The sequence below is a fragment of the Uranotaenia lowii genome, chromosome 2 (assembly GCF_029784155.1).
Source record: "Uranotaenia lowii strain MFRU-FL chromosome 2, ASM2978415v1, whole genome shotgun sequence".
In the NCBI taxonomy this organism is placed as follows: domain Eukaryota; kingdom Metazoa; phylum Arthropoda; class Insecta; order Diptera; family Culicidae; genus Uranotaenia; species Uranotaenia lowii.
In genome coordinates this window covers 245,598,486-245,617,487 of record NC_073692.1, presented here as the reverse complement: position 1 = coordinate 245,617,487, position 19,002 = coordinate 245,598,486, and the positions used below count along the sequence as shown (strand labels likewise).

The 19,002-nt window shown below is 38.4% G+C and overlaps 4 protein-coding genes across 6 annotated transcripts; 2 read left to right on the top strand and 2 right to left on the bottom strand.

Annotated features, from left to right (window-relative positions):
• Positions 1–4,816: 4,816 nt before the first annotated feature.
• LOC129746645 (proliferating cell nuclear antigen) lies at positions 4,817–6,031 on the top strand. Its single transcript, XM_055740437.1, has 3 exons — positions 4,817–4,971; positions 5,032–5,535; positions 5,593–6,031. Exons 2-3 carry the CDS (start codon positions 5,040–5,042, stop codon positions 5,877–5,879), a joined length of 783 nt encoding a protein of 260 aa, XP_055596412.1. The 5' UTR covers positions 4,817–4,971; positions 5,032–5,039; the 3' UTR covers positions 5,880–6,031.
• A 4,026-nt stretch (positions 6,032–10,057) lies between these two features.
• On the top strand, positions 10,058–13,528 carry LOC129747306 (GATOR complex protein WDR24). 2 transcript variants are annotated; one of them, XM_055741452.1, is made up of 3 exons: positions 10,058–10,257; positions 10,319–10,872; positions 10,942–13,528. In XM_055741452.1, the coding sequence occupies exons 1-3, from the start codon at positions 10,152–10,154 to the stop codon at positions 12,676–12,678; spliced, it is 2,397 nt and encodes a 798-aa protein (XP_055597427.1). In that variant the 5' UTR covers positions 10,058–10,151; the 3' UTR covers positions 12,679–13,528. The 2 variants fall into 2 exon arrangements, with proteins under 2 accessions (XP_055597427.1, XP_055597428.1); XM_055741453.1 differs by having other exon boundaries at positions 10,168–10,264.
• A 338-nt stretch (positions 13,529–13,866) lies between these two features.
• On the bottom strand, positions 13,867–16,849 carry LOC129747305 (DNA replication licensing factor Mcm6). Of its 2 annotated transcripts, none has more exons than XM_055741451.1 (4): positions 16,562–16,849; positions 15,407–16,499; positions 14,131–15,344; positions 13,867–14,070 (listed from the first exon to the last, which is right to left on the bottom strand). In XM_055741451.1, exons 2-4 carry the CDS (start codon positions 16,455–16,457, stop codon positions 13,966–13,968), a joined length of 2,370 nt encoding a protein of 789 aa, XP_055597426.1. In that variant the 5' UTR covers positions 16,458–16,499; positions 16,562–16,849; the 3' UTR covers positions 13,867–13,965. The 2 variants fall into 2 exon arrangements, with proteins under 2 accessions (XP_055597426.1, XP_055597425.1); XM_055741450.1 differs by having other exon boundaries at positions 15,407–16,440; positions 16,562–16,848.
• A 779-nt stretch (positions 16,850–17,628) lies between these two features.
• Positions 17,629–18,310, bottom strand: LOC129749965 (uncharacterized). The gene is made up of 2 exons (XM_055745120.1): positions 18,169–18,310; positions 17,629–18,108 (listed from the first exon to the last, which is right to left on the bottom strand). Exons 1-2 carry the CDS (start codon positions 18,253–18,255, stop codon positions 17,782–17,784), a joined length of 414 nt encoding a protein of 137 aa, XP_055601095.1. The 5' UTR covers positions 18,256–18,310; the 3' UTR covers positions 17,629–17,781.
• Between the last annotated feature and the right edge of the window lie 692 nt (positions 18,311–19,002).

Below are 19,002 nucleotides of genomic sequence, written 5' to 3'. Positions count from 1 at the left end.
TAGTGATAGTGATAGTGTACAAGAAATCCTCTTGGAGGATAATAAAAGTGATAAACAATCAGAAATGATAAATGAACTAGAACTATCAGTGTATGATGATGCAAGTGAAATGAACGAGAGTGATCCCTTGGCCTTCGAGCCTGAAATGAAGGAAGAAGAAGAACCAGTGCCAGGCAGAGCGAAGCGGCGTACTCAAGGAGTATTGCCGAGCCGTTATGAAGATTTCTTAGTAGGGCAAGTTACTGTCGACGAAGAGCCCGAAGATTACCAGCAAGCAGTGTTAGTACCGGATTGGAAAAGTGCTATGAATTCGGAGATGGCGGCCCATGCCGCGAACAAGACCTGGGAGCTAGTAGCGTTACCGTCTGGGAAGAAAGTGATTGGAGTGAAGTGGGTCTTTAAACTGAAGCGAGACGAAGCGGGGAAGACCGTTAAACACAAGGCCCGCTTGGTTGCCAAAGGCTACACGCAGTCGTTTGGAGTCGATTTCACCGATGTTTACGCTCCAGTCACCCGCCAAGCAACGCTACGTGTACTGTTGGCAGTAGCCAGCAAGAAAGGCTTGTTGCTTAAGCAATACGACTTCAAGACAGCGTACTTGAATGGGACGGTTGAAGAGGAGTTATACATGGCCCAACCCCCTGGATATTCTGAAAAAGGCAAAGAAGACTTGGTTTGCAGACTCCGTAAGAGTATCTATGGCCTCCGACAGTCGGCCAGGTGCTGGAATAAAGCGTTACACGCAGTGCTGCAGCAGATGAAGTTCAAGTCTTGCGAATCTGACCCCTGCCTTTACGTGCGCCATGGAAAGTGTACAGTCTATCTACTCGTCTATGTTGATGACTTGATTATTGGTAGCGTTGATGAGAAAGAAATTGATGATGTCTACAAGAAGCTTAGAGACCAATTTGAAGTCACATCGCTTGGTCAACTCCATCATTTCCTCGGCTACGAGATAGACAAACAAGACGGTTGTTACTCATTGCGACTTACTCAATACATTGAGTACATGCTTCGAAAATTCAAGATGGTGGACTGCCATGCAGTAAAAACACCAATGGACCCCGGGTATATTGCAGAGAATGACCTGAGCAAACCATTCGAAGATACCACGCTGTATAGGAGCTTGATTGGCGCGCTGTTATATCTTGCCGTCAATGCAAGACCTGATTTGTCTCTGAGTGTCAGTCTACTAGGTCGCAAAGTGAGTGAACCGAATAACAGTGACTGGAGCGCAGCACGGCGCGTGCTGCAGTACTTGAAGGGAACGAAGAACTTCAAGTTACGCTACGGACCAGGGAGATGGAACCTGGAAGGTTTCTCGGATTCGGACTGGGCCGGTGATAGACGCACCCGGCGTTCGACCAGCGGTTTCATCTTTTTCTACGGAGGAGGCCCCGTCAGCTGGACCAGCAAGGGGCAAGATGCAGTTGCTCTTTCATCACTGGAGGCCGAGTACAATGCCTTGTCCTTGGCCTGCCAGGAAGTGATATGGCTGAGAAGATTGCTACAAGAGTTGGAGGAGACGGAGAGAAATCCGACAGTTGTGTACGAGGACAACATGGGTTGCCTGAGTTTCGCCAAGTCAGAGAGGTGTAGTGGTAGGGTGAAACACATTGACACAAAACGTCATTTCATCCGTGAGTTATGTGAGAGTAAAACCATAGACTTGAAGTATTGTCCTAGTGAGAAAATGGCTGCCGACGCTTTAACTAAACCAGTCGGACCAGCCAAACAGACTAAGTTCTTGAACAAGATAGGATTTCAGTGACGGTATTCATCCAGGAGGAGTGTTGGGATTGGATGAACACCTTTGTGCCTATTCTATGTTAGTCGTGTAGAGAAAACTTTCTGGCTACCCTGTTAGCTCTTCTTTGTCAGTTACAATAAATCGCCTAACGTGTTAAGACGTGTGTTTCTTTTTCTCCCCGAAAGTATCCCACGGTTCGGTCGTTTGCTCTCCGGCGTTTTTTCCCTTTGTCCGCTTCCGAGTGTTCTCCCAGCGCATCTGTTTGGCATCATCGTTAAGTCCAACAGGTTCCGCAACATTCAGGAGCATCAGTCCGGTGGTTAAAACGGAAAAAATAGAAACAAACATCTCCACAAATATAGGAATACGTTGCTCGAAAATTAATGTAAACCCTCGAGTATTAAAACAAAACGTGTTGGGCCTGCTCAACAGTAAATACAAACAATTTCATCGAATCTATACCGACGCATCCAAGATGGGTGAACGATGTGGAATTGGAGTTTATATAGAGTCCAGAAAACGAAGAATTTCCTTGGCACTTGCTAGAGAAACATGCATTATGACGGCAGAACTTATAGCTATCAACATCGCAACAGTGGAAATACGTAAAGCACGGTTAGAAAAAGCTGTTATCCTTACGGACTCATTGTCATCTTGTACAATGCTCGAAAACAACCTAAACCAAACTTATCGCAGCGAAATCATCGACGGAATCCTCAAGTCCTGCAAAGAACTGAATATACATATTCAATGGGTTCCCAGCCATATCGACCTTCCAGGGAACGACATAGCAGATGAGCTAGCCAAAAAAGGAGCCGAAACGAATGATATAGAATTGCTACAAAACCCGATTTTACTCAAAGATTCATATCTTTATTTTGAGAGAATTAAACAGAACCATGCAAACGACTGGTACAAAAGTTATGCAGAAGAACTCTCGAAAGGACTCAAGTTTTTCAGCATACAACCGCACTTTTCTGAGAGACCATGGCATCATAAACTAGATCCTACAAACACCGAAACGCGAACTCTCAACCGAATCATGGCCGGACATGATTACAGTAAATATTGGCTTCACAAGATGCGACTAGCAGACAGCCCAAACTGCGAACAATGTGATCAACCTGAAACCGCAGAACACATTATCCTGAATTGCAACCTATACAACGACCTTCGAAAACAATTCAACTTCGATGGCAAATTCAACAACATTTCAGACTTACTCAAGACAAAAGAAACATTGCTTTTAAAAGAAATTGTAGAATTCCTTAAACTTTCAAAGATGAACTTGTAAAACTATTAGCAACCTAACAAAACAAAACTCTGTCCGATAACGTAACAACCGATCAAATAAAGAGCACCGCTGGATATATGGTCATTGTCACCAATCCAATCGTGGATTTCCACAATCCACAATTAAAAAGAAGAAGAAGAAAAAAAGAGCTCGAAGTTTGATGTCCAATAGAAAAAAAAAACCCTAAGCGAATCATTCTGAAAGTAGATTGATTATCATGAATTTGACAAGAAAGCTGACAATGTTTTTCTTATTTTACAGACTTATTTAGTTTTTAATTTCGGCAGGATAGCTACTTCAACATTCAGGAAAAGTACGCGTAAACGGTTAAATTTTTAGGCAATTTAAATTTATGTATACCAAAGCATGTGGAAAGTTTGGACTTTGGAAAATATGGATAAAAAACAAAATTTCTGAGAGAAATCAATCTGATCAGAACATTTGTGGGTTTCTAGAAAATCTGTTTAAAGATTGCTGTTTTTCCAGAAATTGAGTTTGCTGGTCTTTCCAGCAATCTTTTCCTCGCATACAAGGAAATTTTTTTTGTTTGCATTTCTCAATATTACCATCTTATGAAACGGACTATTTTCACAATCCTCGACATTTCATCCAATAGTTAGATAACCACGTTGTTATTAGCATTTTCGAAAGCTTGTCGATGGCATCTAATTCGGTTTTCGCCACAAAATTAAATGAATGAACAAATCTTATTGTTAACAGGTAGAAAAGAAAACAAAAAAAGTTTAAGACGTTGTGTAAAAGAAACGACCAAGTAGTTCACGAAGAATTAAATACGACAACCCATCTTTTATCATGTGTTTTTCGTATTAAATTAGCAAACTCGAATAAAGTTTGTCGGTTTTTTTTCCAAGAATTTAATTTCAAGCAAAGTTGTTCTTTCATAAACTGTCGATAGTTTGCACCTCTTTACAGCTGCATAACGAAAGGCGAAATGAATATGAGTAAAAGCGGCTTCAAGACCGATGTCGTCGAAACATTTGCGCCTGACAGTTATGCAACGAAAGCGACCAATACACGAGCTTTGTATCAAACGTTTGCGAGAAAAGCTTAAAATGATTGCATTAGATCTAAATTCTAAACGCTTGACTCAGTGCGAAAAGGGGCAAGCTTTTTAACAGCTCAAATCAACAAATTAGAAAAATGTATGGTAAATCTAGGCCATCAACAATGTTCACGCGTGTTCTCTCGAAAGTAGCTTTGAGCAGTTCCACCCCTCTCATCCTCAGTGCCCTATTGATATATATTGCGTCCATGTGCACTGCTTTTAACCGAAACCATCTGAGATCTCTACTCCAAACTTCAAAAAGAAAAACACGGTAGCTACAAGCGTGCTCCCTTCTCCGTCTAGTATTGATGAGAAACGACATTTTGAGAATTAGTTTGAATTATCTTGGACTGCTCATTTTATAATCTATCAACAATGGCATAAATAAATGCAAGTTGTCAAGTATTTCTAAAATGTGTCATTTTTTACACGCTCGCCGCTTGTTGATAAAATTTGTAAAGATAACTGCGTCTGCAAAACATTGTACGAAATCCAATTTGAGAGATGAATGACATCGTGTTAAAATCCATGATAAAAAAAACGCAACGAACAAGATATGAATGTTTTGATTTTACACTAAAAAAAAGAAATAAAGCAATTTCTATTATACTTTACTTTCGTGTATCTCCGTAGCGCCCAGCTCTAATTTGCAAGTGTGGAACATATGTTGGAACTGTTGACAGATGTCTTCGTTGTTTCATTTGGCGCCTATTTTCTATCGGCATCATCGGAAATTTCCCACGAAAATTTTCAATTCATTCATTTAAACTCCGTCTCCATTCAAGTACAGACGCGAAGTCCAGCTTGCAAAATCTTGAAGACCAATTTTAGTGTTGTTTTCCAATAATTATATCTCAAAAAGTTAGTTCTTGTAATCCTTTACTCACATCGGACCAATTAATAATTAATTTTTATTTCTAGGCACAAAAATGTTTGAGGCACGCCTTATTTCCAGCACCACCCTCAAGAAGGTCCTAGATGCCGTTAAGGATCTGTTGAATGAGGCCACATTCGATTGCAGCGATTCGGGTATCCAGTTGCAAGCCATGGACAATTCACACGTGTCTTTGGTTTCACTTTCCCTTCGGTCGGACGGATTTGATAAATATCGATGCGATCGTAATTTGTCCATGGGTATGAATCTTGCCAACATGTCCAAGATCATGAAGTGTGCTAACAATGATGACACAGTAACCATGAAAGCTCAGGACAACGCCGATACCGTCACTTTTATGTTTGAATCAGCAAACCAAGAAAAAGTTTCCGACTATGAAATGAAACTCATGAATCTTGATCAGGAACATCTCGGAATCCCAGAAACTGACTATGCTTGCGTTGTTCGTATGCCAGCAATGGAATTCGCTCGTATCTGCCGTGATCTGTCTCAATTTGGGGAATCAGTAGTCATTTCCTGCACCAAAGAAGGTAATATACTCCTTAAATCGTTGTTTTAAGATTATTATAACTTTTTTCCTATGGCAGGTGTTAAATTCTCAGCTTCCGGAGATGCAGGATCTGCCAATATCAAGCTGGCACAGACATCGTCTGTTGAAAAAGAAGAAGAAGCCGTCATTATTGAAATGCAAGAACCAGTCACACTCACTTTCGCTTGCCGGTACTTGAACTCGTTCACCAAAGCTACCCCTCTGTCCAGCCAGGTTCAGCTTTCCATGTCGGCTGATGTTCCATTGGTTGTAGAATATAAAATTACGGATCTGGGACACATTCGGTACTACCTGGCGCCAAAGATTGAGGACGATGAAAATTAAACATCCTAGCGTGTAGCTTTTTTTGGTATTATTCTCTCTTGGCGGACATAATTACATACGCAAACTAGGGATGTGATAAGGAAATCTTTACATTACGTTACTCATAGTTACAATACACATTAATCCTAACAAAAAATACATTTTTATTTTATATCACATCAATATATTTAGCGCAGCAATTTGCGGGTTTTAAAGTGAGGGTGCAAGTTTAACATGAAATTCAAAATTTCAGACGTGTTGCGTTAATGTCGCAACTTAAAAGATTCAATCGTCAACGTCTTCCTGTTGTTTTTTCAACTATTAAGGCAAAGTTCACCCTAGGTAAACAGTTGCTGAAAAAATAATCGCAGATCGTTCATTTTGTCCGGGAGCTTTGAGACGTATGTCTCGATTCTCCCATGCAACATGCGAGACCTGTGACTGGAAGCAATTAAAATAGCAAAACCGTCGCCTAGAATTTCTATATAGTATACTGTCGCTATTCAGTTTTGTGCTATACACATAATGAATAAATAAAAATCAAACCACGATCAACATTTATGATGACGATTCACGTGGGTTTATGCGTAATATTTAAGATAGTTTAAGAATCAATAAAGAAAAATTCACTTTCATATTTGAATTTTTAAATTTATTCATACAGCGAAACAATTTTTTGCCTTTCTTTCAGAAAGGTATAGTTATCGGTCGATTTGAGAGATCATTAATTATGGGTCTTAGATATACCTTTATAGGTACCTATCGAATCAGCTCGACGAGTTCTGATGATGTCTGTGTATTTGTGTGTATTTGTGTGAATTTTTGTAAACTTTGTTCTCGACGTTTTTGTGAAACTGAGCAGTACAATAAAAATGATTTTTATCTTGAAAAATTTGATTTTTTTTCTTCTTCAACCTATAAAAGAAAGAAAAAATTACAAAATAGTTTGAAAATATTTTTTTCATAGTAATTATCAAAAATCATCACTCCAAAAAACGTGGCCATTTGGCTTGCTAGCCACAACCAGCAATCACTAAAATCAAGATTATCGAAAACATGGCGCGACAAGCACTGGGTACGCTCTCACTCCGTATAATTCCGCATAAGGAAAACAGAGGGCGTCTCCAATCGATTGACAAACATAAATGTCAGTCAAACTAAGTTGTTTTGATTTAAATTTAACAAGCGAAAGAGTTAATCTTAAAATACCAGTCAACCGATTGGAAAACCGGAAACAAAAATTAATTCTGAGCTTTACACCCAAAATTAGATTTCCTTAAAAGGGATTGCACCATGAGGTACAACCCCGAAATTGAATGACTCAAGCCTAAGGACTAGACCCCCACATCGCATATTTCTATAGTGATGGTAAGTCCAACGTTAGATTCTCAATCACAGCTTGCTCTGAGAAGGGGAAAACGACACGGGAACGCGAACGATATATGCACACCATCTCATCTTCTCACGTACCGTTCGTGCTCAGGAAGCTTTTTCTAAGCACGAACGACAGGAGAGAATTTCGCCCGTAGAAGCAAATTGAATCCAATAGGACAAATGCTACTGAATCCTCTCGAGCTTTAAGCTCTCGGGCTAGTTTTTTTTTTGTTCCTTTTTATCTTCCTCTCTCCAGATCTAACGTTGCGCGATGAAAACTTTTCGTTCGCATCGAAAAACCAGTGCAATTGTTGCGTTCTTTTTGTTGGGGTTGGTGTCTAGAAAAACGATGACGGCTTGGAAGTCAATCCGAACTTTCACTTGCTGAGACCGATGGAAAATAACAACCAAACAGTAGCGCCACCAAGCCCTCCATAGTAGAGTTTGAAGCATGGAAAAAATAGAACAATTTGACAAAATTGAAGAAGTTGACAAACTTGACATAATTCAATGATTTGATTAAAATGACAAAACTGACAAAGTTGACAAAAAATTTACCAATATGACGATGACAAAATCGACAAAACTCACTTAATTGTCAAAATTGACAAAACTGACCAAATTGACAAGATTGATAAAACTGACAAGATTGACAAAATTGACAAAGTTGACAAAATTGACAAGATTGATTGAACTGGCAAAATTAAAAAATTGACCCAATTGACCAAATTCATAAAAATTGACAAGATTGACAAATCGACAAGATTGACCAACTTCACAAAATCGATGAAAATTGACAAAATTGAAAAATTGGCCAATTTGACAATGACAAATTTGAGAAAAATCACTAAATTGACAAAATTGACAAGGTTGACAAAATCATGAAAATTGACAAAAATGACAAAATCGACAAAATCGAGAAAACTGACAAAATTGACTGAACTAACAATGTTGAAAAAATCATGAAAATTGACAGAATTGCCAAAGTTGACAAAATATTTTTTTTTTTAAATTGACATGACTAACAAAATTAACAAAATTGACAAAATTGATAGTACTGACAAAATTGACTAAGACAAAATCGACAAAATTCACTAAACTAACAAAATTGTTAAAACTAACAAAGTTGACAAGATTGATTAAACTGGCTAAATTGCCAAAATTGACCAAATTGACAAAATTGAAAAAATTGACATAATCGACAATTTACATTGACGATGACAAAATCGACAAATACAATTGATTGACAAAATTGATAAAACTGACAAATTTGACTAGATTGACAAAATGGACAGAATTGATTAAACTGACTGAAATTGCCAAAATCATGAAAATTTACAAAATAGACTAAAATAACAATGTTGACAAAATCATGAAAATTGATAAAATTGACATTATTGACAAAATAGAAAAAAAATTATAAAATTGATAAAATTGAAAAATTTGACAAAACTGACGAAAGTGAAAAAAGTGTCAAAACAGACAAAAATGGCAAAATTGACAAAATCAAAAATATTGCGATCTCAAAATTAATTCTGCTGATTTTTTACGTTTCGGTATCGTATTTTTCTCTAGCAATTGAAATTTTATCCAATAAATTTATCTATGCATTTGTTTCCATTACTTGAGAGGTTGAATAATTTAAAATACATGGTCAGGCATCTTTTTTGAAATAGTATTCTTAATTTTTATACCCCTTCCATTTTGAAGTTACCATATGCTGTAACTCCAAAAGGAGTAAATTGAGTTAGATTATAATGTCATAGAAACGGAATCATACAAGATATTCCAGAATCTAGTCATTCAAAAATCTCCAATTAGTTGCAAATAATGTTATTGATATGGAAATTATGATAATATTAAAAATACTTTTATCCTATTAAAAACTTTGAATCTTTATTTCCTACATTGTTTTTGGATTTACTGCGTATGAAATTCATTAATCATAATTCATAATTCATTTTGTGCCATATATACCCAAATATAATTTACAGGCTGTAAGAAAGGCTACAATCCACTGTCAAGTGTATTAAATCGGGTTTTTTAACGACGTTATTAATAAGTTCAAGCATATAAAATTGGGCGAAGGTTAATTTTATTTAACTGTTAATATTCAACATGATAAAAAAAAACACACTTCTATAGCACTTCACTCCATTTTATTCGATTCCCGTCGCTGGGGGGAAATTTCACTTGCACCGAGTAGTGGTGATTTCGGACAAATTAAAGGTTCGGCTTCGCAGTCCTGCTCTAAACAATTCTTCCTCACTCGCAGTATCCCACGCCTTTCGCGATGTCCCGCGATAAAATCCGCCTTTTGTGACCCGGCTGGTTGAAGCAGCAGCTACGATTGTTGTGCTTTTTTTGTTGTGCTTTTCAATGCGAATTCCGAATTCTGCGTTTTCACTTAGGGCGCACAATAATGCCCGTTTTTTTTCTGTTGGTTGCTTGCTGTCACCTTACGACCCGTTGGTGACTAGTTACAGACCGGAATTATCACAAAAAACTTGGAAAATTAGCTCGGAAAATTCGAATTGCGAGCCAAAAAAAATCAATACAGAACAAATTCTACCATTTTGACAGATGTGCTCATTCGGTCACTCACCTAGAATGAACCTCTGTCACTTTACCCGTATCGACTCCGGGAATAAGGCGACAAATCTCACGGTGACTCCGAGGTGAGGTGACAATCATCACGTCACGCGCGGCGCAGAATAAGGGCCTTAATAGATGTTTTAGTCAGAGTGTCTGAAATGTACATTTTGGTTTAAAACCAACCGAGTGACTTTGTTTTTAAATGAACGTGTAGATTAGAATATCAACAAACACAGATAACAAAACTTGCCGCATTTTACCTGTTAACCAATTTACTATTTAAAATATTAATATCAACTGGATCGTTCATTAAAGTCAGTTATAATGAACGATGAAACAACCTGCTCGATACGAATATGCCAAGATGGCCACGCCAATGCTCTGGCGTTAAACCGAGAGTGTACCCAAATTGCTGTAGCTGGGCGAAGTCGTAAGTAGTATGGATTATTCAAATTTGGTATGCAAGAATACTTATTAAAAGAAACATGAAGTTCTTAAGGTTTTCTCCATTGAAAATGATGGCTTCACCGAAGTCTGCAACATGCGTGGCGGAAAGAACCAAAATCTGAGCTACTCGTCAAATGACGTAGCTTGGAGTGCACTAGATTCGAACATTTTAGCCACGGCAGCTACAAACGGAGTTGTGTCGGTTTGGGACTTGTCCAGATTTGGTCGCCAAAAGCAGCTTCTTGTGTACAATGAACATGAAAGAACGGCTCATTCTGTAGCTTTCCATGGGACAGAGGCAAATTTACTCATCTCTGGCTCGCAGGATGGAACCATCAAATGCTTCGATTTGCGATCAGATAAGGCCATCAATACCTATTCCAGCAACTCGGAAAGCGTTCGCGATGTAAAGTTTAGCCCACATGCCCCGAACACCTTTGCAGCTGTTTCTGAGAACGGAACTGTACAGCTGTGGGACATCCGAAAAAACGATCGGTGCACCTCGCAATTTACTGCTCATAGTGGACCAATCTACACCTGTGATTGGCATCCCCAACAACAGTGGGTGGCAACTGGCAGCAGAGATAAGCAAATTAAGGTTAATTAAGATTTTGAGTTATTTCAACAATTGCTCAAACTCTAATGTATCTTTTCTCATTGTTTCTAGATTTGGAACACGAACCCTAAAAACTCATCACTAGACAATCCCAAAAATGTATCCCTCGAGTACAGTATCCACACAATAGCCGTCGTCGGACGTGTACGATGGCGCCCAGATAAAATGTACCATATTGCCAGTTGTGCTCTGGTGGTTGACAACAGTATCTACATATGGGACGTTAGAAGACCTTTTATACCTTACGCATCCTTCAACGAACACTCGAATGTAACGACTGGAATTGCCTTCAAGGGGAACGACTCGCACGTTTTGCTGTCTACCAGTAAGGATTCTACCATTTTCAAACACGTGTTTAAAGATGCATCACGTCCAGCCATCAAAGCTAATCCTCAAGGAGCAAGTTTCAATTACAAAGGTGATCTCTTGTACGCATACAAAATGAAACTGGTTGGGCCACCGACTCCGCCTCCAATTCAAAAGACGATGCTGCTTGGTAGCAGACAGAAGACACCACCTTCGACAGATCAATTCCATCTCGCCAAGTCTAGCATGTTTCATTTTCAAACCAAAACTCCCTCTCCGAGCTCGAAAGATATAACTAAAACATCACTACTGAAAGACTTCAATGCATTAAAAGGATGCGCTAGAGAATATATATTAACTGGCCTCACCTTAGTTGAAATTTGTACCCACAACGCTTCAGTTGCTAAAAAGTATGGCAAAACGAATGTAAGCTTTTTATGGAATTTTATCAGCCAGTTGTATTCTTTTACTTCCATCGCTAATCTAAAACTTGAACAAAGAAATTCAAATGCTAGTCACTCTAACCGTTTGATGGCACAAAACTCCAATCAGTCCAGTTCTGGCAGGGTAGGTGATGAAAAAGCTGGAAGCAATCCCAACCTCGGATCAACCGCTCAAACTGTCAGCAGCACTGATGATGTACTGGACTTGCTGAATCCAAAGAATGACCTCAACACACTACTATCGGGAAAAGGTCAACTGTTATCTGTTGATATTGATCCGCAATGCTGTGATTTTGTGTTTGGAGAAACGGAACTAACATTCGATAATGTGAATTGTATCAAAGGTTTTCGAGACGGTTTTCTCTACACTGGCCCGCATGACCTGATCAAAGATTATACTTTTCCATCGTCCAATCTAATGAATGCCCACGATTTACAGGCGCGACCAAGAAAGGAGTTGCGTTCCGAAAATGCATCCGAGAGTTCTCCTCCGCCAAATCCTCCTGCTTTCTTAAAGGTATCGGACAACAATTTATCAAATCCACCCCTCTGGGAACCCCATCAGGTGTTAGCAGATTGTCTTATGCTTCAAACAGAAATTGGCGATGTTCAAACTTCCACGTGCATTCTTATTGCGCTCGGTGAAAGGCGCCATAGTTTGCAGATTGACGAAACTATTCATGAAAATTGGCTCCTGTCGTACGTAGAGCTACTCCATCGTCATCAGTTGTGGAACGAAGCTACTCAAATCATCAACCTTAGCTGGATCCATTCAGTGGCGGAACTTAATCAACAATCAACCACGGTTCACACTAACTGTGGCGATTGTGGAAGACCCCTTTTGAACTCTGCAGGCTGGTACTGTTCAAAGTGTCGATCTGCACAAAGCTCCAAGTGCAGTGTGTGCAACGGTGTAGTACGTGGCCTTTACGCCTGGTGCCAAGGGTGCTCTCACGGTGGACATTTGGAACATTTAAAGCGCTGGTTCACCAACAATTCCAAGTGTCCCAAGTGTGGCCACTTGTGTGAATATGAATAGAAATACTATTTTTCAAATAAATTTTATTTTTTTAATTCGTAGGTAATTTAACTTTTTTGGCGAAATTGAATTGGTTTAACTGTTTATTTTAAATTAAATATTTTATACTACAAGATGGCTTATTTTTTTTACCTACTTCCTGGTTAGGTATCTCCATTTGGCAATCGAGCGATTTGCGCATCTAGTTAGGGTTACCATATCCCGCGACACCAAAAAGAGTAAATTGAGATCATTTATCCAAAAGTCAGGAGAAACGTTAAGCACTAGAACCCTGTTTATCCGAACTCCAGTTTTCTGAGCTCTCGCGTTATCCCAGTCGTCAGGTTGACCCAAGATTCATATATTGATTGAGCATTGCGACCGGATGGTATGCAAAAGGATGTACAGTAGGACCCCGCCAACCTGAGGTAGTCGCGGGATGAAACCTCGGATTAAAGGAAATACATTGACAAACCCTATTTTTTGCGCTGGTATTGCATATAATTCTGGCGTTTTTTTTTTCTATTTACTCTACTTTTCTGGCAAATTCAGATTTTAAACTGTCAATTAAATAGCTTAACAATATATCGCGAAGATAAAACATATTTTTAAATAGATGTCGGATAAAAAATTTTGGCTCGGACAACGCGGAAGCTCGGATCAGCGGGGTTCTACTGTACATATTTCGTGCTATCTTTGGTGACACCGAGACACGTCACGCGCGGCGCAGAATAAGGGCCATCAATTTAATCAAAAACTGTTAATGTTTTGGAGATAAGGTGACTTACATTACACTAATTATAAATTTTCTTTTAAAATATTCTTGTACTATACCTAAATTTTGTGCATATTGATTTGTTGCATACTCAAAGGCGCTTATCGCGCTCACTGTTTATAACAACTAACAATCTATGATGATCAAAATAAAATGTTAAAGTAATTTTTGTATGTTGTATTCCTTTCGAAATTCTTACGTAAAATGTGAAACAACTCCATAATATGGAACAAAAAACAAAAAAGAGGAGTACACCCATTTCTCGATCTAAAGAGAGTACATGTACTTTTAAAACAGTGCGTATGGTATCCCTAATCTAATACCAACACTAGTTACTCTTTATTGGAGTAGATTTGTTAGAGAAACTGTACACTTCACGCATAGAGAACTATTGATGAGGAATGTTCGGATTATAGTTAACCGTATTAGACATATTTATCTAATATGTGTACAAAGTTACAATTTAATGTCTTAAGATTAAAGATTATCAAACTGTTCCAATAAGTCAGTTTGCAGAGTAAAACAAAACAAAATTACGTCTCAACAATGTAGTTCGGGTGCACCACCAACAAAGGATCCTCTTCTTGAGTCTCTTTCTCACCGAGGGTAGAAGTTTTAAGAGGGATGATTACTTGATCCTGTAAGGTAAAAATGCGTTAGGAAAGCTTTTTCCAAAATTTACAAATAATCAAACATACGTGATACATGAGTCGATCGATAACCTTTTCAATCAGCGTTTTCCGCTCAACAAGTTCTTCTTCGGTTTCGATTTGTTCACCCACTTGTTCCAGGTACCAGTTGATGAGTTCTGATTTCTTCACACCTTCGCTTTGTGACTCTTCCACTTCCGAGCGAGCTTCTTCGCTACGCATGTGAATGACCAGCATATTGGAAAGATTGCGATACTCTTCGAAGGACAAAGTGAGTTTTTTCTTCGGAGCATCGTGTCCATTTTCATGTCCATTTTCGTGGTGACCATTTTCAACGTTTCCATTTTGCAGGGGCGTGCTTTCGTCTTCAGCGTCCATGGCCAGAGCAAGTTCAGCATCTTCTTCGTCATCTAGATGGATATCAGGCTGCTCAACACGAATGATCGATTTGTTGAGTAAACGATAGGCTTCTTTGACATGCTTTTCGGTAACTTCCTCGCTGCATTCTAATTTTGCCATTGCTTCGCTAAGACGAATCATACTCTCCAGTTGCCGAACAGTTATACGCCAAGTACTCTTGCCAGATGTACCGGTATCACGTTGTCTTAAATGACCATAATTTTCAACAAGTAGTTCCAAAGCGTCACTTGTTATGATTGGCTTAAATTGACGGGCAAACATGATATATCGGAGAACTTCTTCCCTTGTATAAACCATGTCAACCCGATCTTCAATATTGGAATGGAGATCAACAATTTTTCTGGCGATAGCATAATCAACAACCTCATTGCACTCATCCACCAAGATGAAGAACAAATCAAAACGAGACATAATGGGAGCAGTCAATTGAATATTCTGTTGTAATGATTTTGAACGGTCATAACGACCGCCAATCGGATTAGCAGCAGCAAGAATCGAAGTTCTTGCATTCAGTGTAGCACGAACTCCAGCTTTGGCTATCGAAATTGTTTGCTGTTCCATAGCCTCGTGAATCGCCACTTGGTCGTGAGGATCCATCTTATCAAACTCATCGATGCAACAAATGCCGTTATCTGCTAACATAAGTGCTCCGGCTTCTATGACAAAATCGTAGCTTTCTTCATCTTTAACGACGGCAGCTGTTAAACCAGCAGCCGATGACGCTTTTCCGGAAGTGTATACCGCACGAGGAGAAAAATCTGCAACTTGTTTTAAAAACTGTGATTTTGCTGTACTGGGATCTCCAACAATGCAACAGTTGATGTCACCACGAAGTGTTGTTTCTGAAATGAAATAAATGACATGATTTCAATAAATTATTTGTTAAGAGCTAGATATAACTCACTTTCATGTGTAGTTTTAGCAACTCCTCCAAACAACATAAGCAGAATACCTCGCTTGACTTCGTCGTTGCCATAGACTGAAGGGAACAAACTGGTAATCAAGTTCTGGTACAGTTTTGGATCCCTTGACATTTCGTACACTTTGTTCCATTCAGCATCGGTCATGTGTTTTTTCATGTCTTCGGCAGTGACTTCGCTCATTGGCAAATCTGTTCCTCCGAATCGCGAAGAAGTAGCCTGCACCGAACAGGCTAGGAACGCCATTTTATAGTTCAAATCACGAACTCCCAAAGCTTTCAATCCGCGTACACCTTCAGCGGCGTTGTCACCCTGCTTATGACGCGATCCAATCTCGGCTTTAGCGCCTGGCATCTGCAAAGCTCCCACGTCGGGAACAACAATCAGCGTGCCAGTAAAATCATAACGATCGCCAGCCTGAACGGTTTCTACTATTTCTGACCGCAAAATTACTTCCACTGATCGAGGAATACATCCACGGGGAAGTTCTGCTTGCGTTTCTTGGATTCGAACCTTTTGGAAATCGATAAATTGAGATTTGTCCACTTCCAACATAAACCGTCGACGGTTAGCGCATACAGGATTACGACAGATAGTTGGAAGAGTATATTTAAATTGTTGTTCAACATCCCGTATTTCCGTTTGGCAATCCAGGCAAACAAATGTCCCAGTGACAAGTTCCGGATGCACTGGATGCGTGCGTACAACTTGGCCGGAAATACGAATCAGTGTTCCAATCTTAGATGTAGTCAATTCGCGTACTTTGTGGCGCGTTGGAACGTCAGTAAACGATACATAACATTCTTTTTCCTTCTTCAATTCGGTACGATCCTTGGCAAAATTAGAAACGGCTTGGCACAGGAAAGGGAAAATTCGATAATATTCCTCAATAATGGTGGTGGCCAAATTTTGATTGTACTTTTCAATATCCTCGAAGCTGACTTCAAGAGTTGATCGATCCGGATTGATCAGATCGGCTACAGTTCTCAGGTACTTAATTTCTCCATCCTCTTTGAACCTTGATGAAAATAACATTTAAATTAATGGTTATTTTTAAACTTTCTCCTGCTGAAATCACTTTAAGACATGTACAAAAAATAAATTAATCCCCAGAATATCTTAAAAATTTTGATACTCACTCTTCCAAAAAGTCTTGGAACAATTTTTGACAACGAATCCCCACTTCATCCTTGACGCGTAGCTGGCCAACGTGAACATCAGCAACATCCATGATTATTTACTAGAAATATCACTGGGCGAGTTAAAAGTAACAAAAACAACTAAAATTCAAGGATTTCTTAGGATAATCGCAATGAATAATGGACAAACTAGTAAAAGTCAGTATTTATCGAAAACGGGATGGTTATATGCAACAAAATTGAATGAATGCCGTCGACTGTACTTGCTAAAGGCCTCCGCAGGCTAGGAAAGCGCGCCAAAATGTTATGCTTTGTTGACAACATGCTGACAGCCATTTATGCTGTTGTTAGAGCTGGGCAACCGCCTCATGTGGAACTTTTCTCCTAAGAAGTGGTGCCAGGTAATATGAATTCTTTAACAGCAGTTGATTACTTATAAAACTAAAGTTGAATAAAGTTAAATTAATTGGCCATAACTTCAAATTAGTAAAGTACCGCATATAGAACACCACCTTTTAAAATAGGAAAATTTGTTGCTGATGACAAAATAATCAAAGGTTTTCGGATAAAATTAAAATTGTTTAACTTTGACCTTTCGACCAGCTCTCAAAAGTGAATTGTTTCAATTGTACAGCTTTTTAATTATTTGATTTGTTTCAGTGAAGGTTCACTAGTTCCTAGAAATACGGTTTGAAATCATTACTTGAGCACGCAGAAAAATATATTGTGAAAACAATAAGATTTCGGCCGAAAATAATAAAAATTTTGGTTGGGAAAAAGCACAAATATATTTTTGATAACACTGACAAAAATCATCTATTCGATTTAAACTTATCGTTTGATGAAAACTAAAATGCACCTTTTTTAAAAATGAATCGAAATTTCTGTCAAAACAATAAAACGAGATTTGGTTGAGGATTACAAAATTTGTTTTTATTGGAAAAATAAATCATTGAGGGGTTCAGAATAAAAAAAAAACTTAGTGCTGGAATAATTTTTTTTAATTTCATATTAGATATAGGTATAGATTTGATTTTTTTTCGGATTTATTGAAATTATCAAGAAACTATTTTCAATTATTTTCTTTATTCTTTATTCACGAAACCATTGCGAATATTTTTCTTTTAACAACCCCAATGGTAATTAAATTAAATCCATTGGCATTGAGGACGGGAAGTCTGGGTTGCTTCCTGTATGCAGGAAGGGCCCAACTCACTTCATCAATCACCCTCAACTTCCGGATACTGGAATAAACCACCATCTCCGACAGGCTTCGTCGATGATGAGCAGAAGCAGGAAGTCGGATTTGGTGTTGACTTTGTAGCAGGATGCGGAAACCGGGTGGGAGTTTTCTTCACAATTGTCCCCCGCGGCAGTCCACTTTTAGCGGCCGAATTTCCTTGAACAAGTCCAACACTTGCGATGATGTTTCGTTGGCCGAAGTGCTCGATTGTTTGTGATGTCCAGTTCCCCCAAAAGATCGACGATCTTGCAATCCATCGGCGACCAGACCATCCGTCTAAGAGGTGTATAAGCAGGGTTATTTCCTGAAAATTTTGAAAATCATTTCGAATTCGTTATGTATTCGTTTTTTTAAATATTATTACCTGTGACGCATCGCTGCACCAACTAACACCGTTTCGCGCCTGGAAAAGCTCTTTCAAGCTGGCCACAAGCGACATGATTATAATCATATATGGCTCCCTGGTTTCCACCTGTTCTGATTGCACACATTCCGTGACTGGTTGTTCGGAGTTTGGAGGGAATTTTTTATCATTTTTTTTTCTTTTTTTGACTTATCGTTTTTCAATTACACGCTTATCGAATAAACACAACATTGGTTTCAAAATAAACCAAATTTTAATTGCATTCAATAAAAAATGAGCGTGCAAAAATAACAACATTTTTCGTTTATCCATAATCAAAATTGTTATGAAAGTCATCCAAAAATCTGCTTTTGAAATACAAAATAAAATAACAAAACGTTTTGTTGAAACCAACCCCCATTCTTTTTCTGCGTGAGCTACTTTATAAAAAAAATTTGTTTGTAACAATTATTGGACAGACCCTGTTCCGATTATTCACGTATACATTTGATTGTATACATTTAGGGATTTTTCGTTTTACTAGTACAGTAGAACCAGTGGTAGAACCATCGTCTATTAAGTTTTGCTATCTTTAATTTAGAAAACGGATTGGATGCATTTTTAAAAAGAAGATTATTAAAAATTATCACAAACAAATCTAAACCCTTGATTTTAAACCTTTTAATTTTTGACATGAATGATATACAATTTCAACGGATATCAAATTGAGGAACAATGTTGTAGCTTTTTCAATGTTATACATATATTTGCTGTTATTTTGTTACTTTATTATTATGTTATTACCAAATCGGATTTCATAAACATAAAATAGTGGCAACCATGTTTCAAAAAAGA

Coding starts and splice junctions, on each gene's coding strand:
- LOC129747305 (XM_055741450.1), bottom strand. CDS start 16,653: ATGGATGTTGCTGATGTTCACGTTGGCCAGCTACGCGTCAAGGATGAA. Junction 16,441..16,561: donor TTCCAAGACTTTTTGGAAGA/GTGAGTATCAAA, acceptor ATTTTCATCAAG/GTTCAAAGAGGATGGAGAAA. Junction 15,345..15,406: donor TGCTAAAACTACACATGAAA/GTGAGTTATATC, acceptor ATTTCATTTCAG/AAACAACACTTCGTGGTGAC.
- LOC129746645 (XM_055740437.1), top strand. CDS start 5,040: ATGTTTGAGGCACGCCTTATTTCCAGCACCACCCTCAAGAAGGTCCTA. Junction 5,536..5,592: donor CATTTCCTGCACCAAAGAAG/GTAATATACTCC, acceptor TTCCTATGGCAG/GTGTTAAATTCTCAGCTTCC.
- LOC129749965 (XM_055745120.1), bottom strand. CDS start 18,255: ATGATTATAATCATGTCGCTTGTGGCCAGCTTGAAAGAGCTTTTCCAG. Junction 18,109..18,168: donor GGTGCAGCGATGCGTCACAG/GTAATAATATTT, acceptor CAAAATTTTCAG/GAAATAACCCTGCTTATACA.
- LOC129747306 (XM_055741452.1), top strand. CDS start 10,152: ATGAACGATGAAACAACCTGCTCGATACGAATATGCCAAGATGGCCAC. Junction 10,258..10,318: donor TGCTGTAGCTGGGCGAAGTC/GTAAGTAGTATG, acceptor AGAAACATGAAG/TTCTTAAGGTTTTCTCCATT. Junction 10,873..10,941: donor GCAGAGATAAGCAAATTAAG/GTTAATTAAGAT, acceptor CATTGTTTCTAG/ATTTGGAACACGAACCCTAA.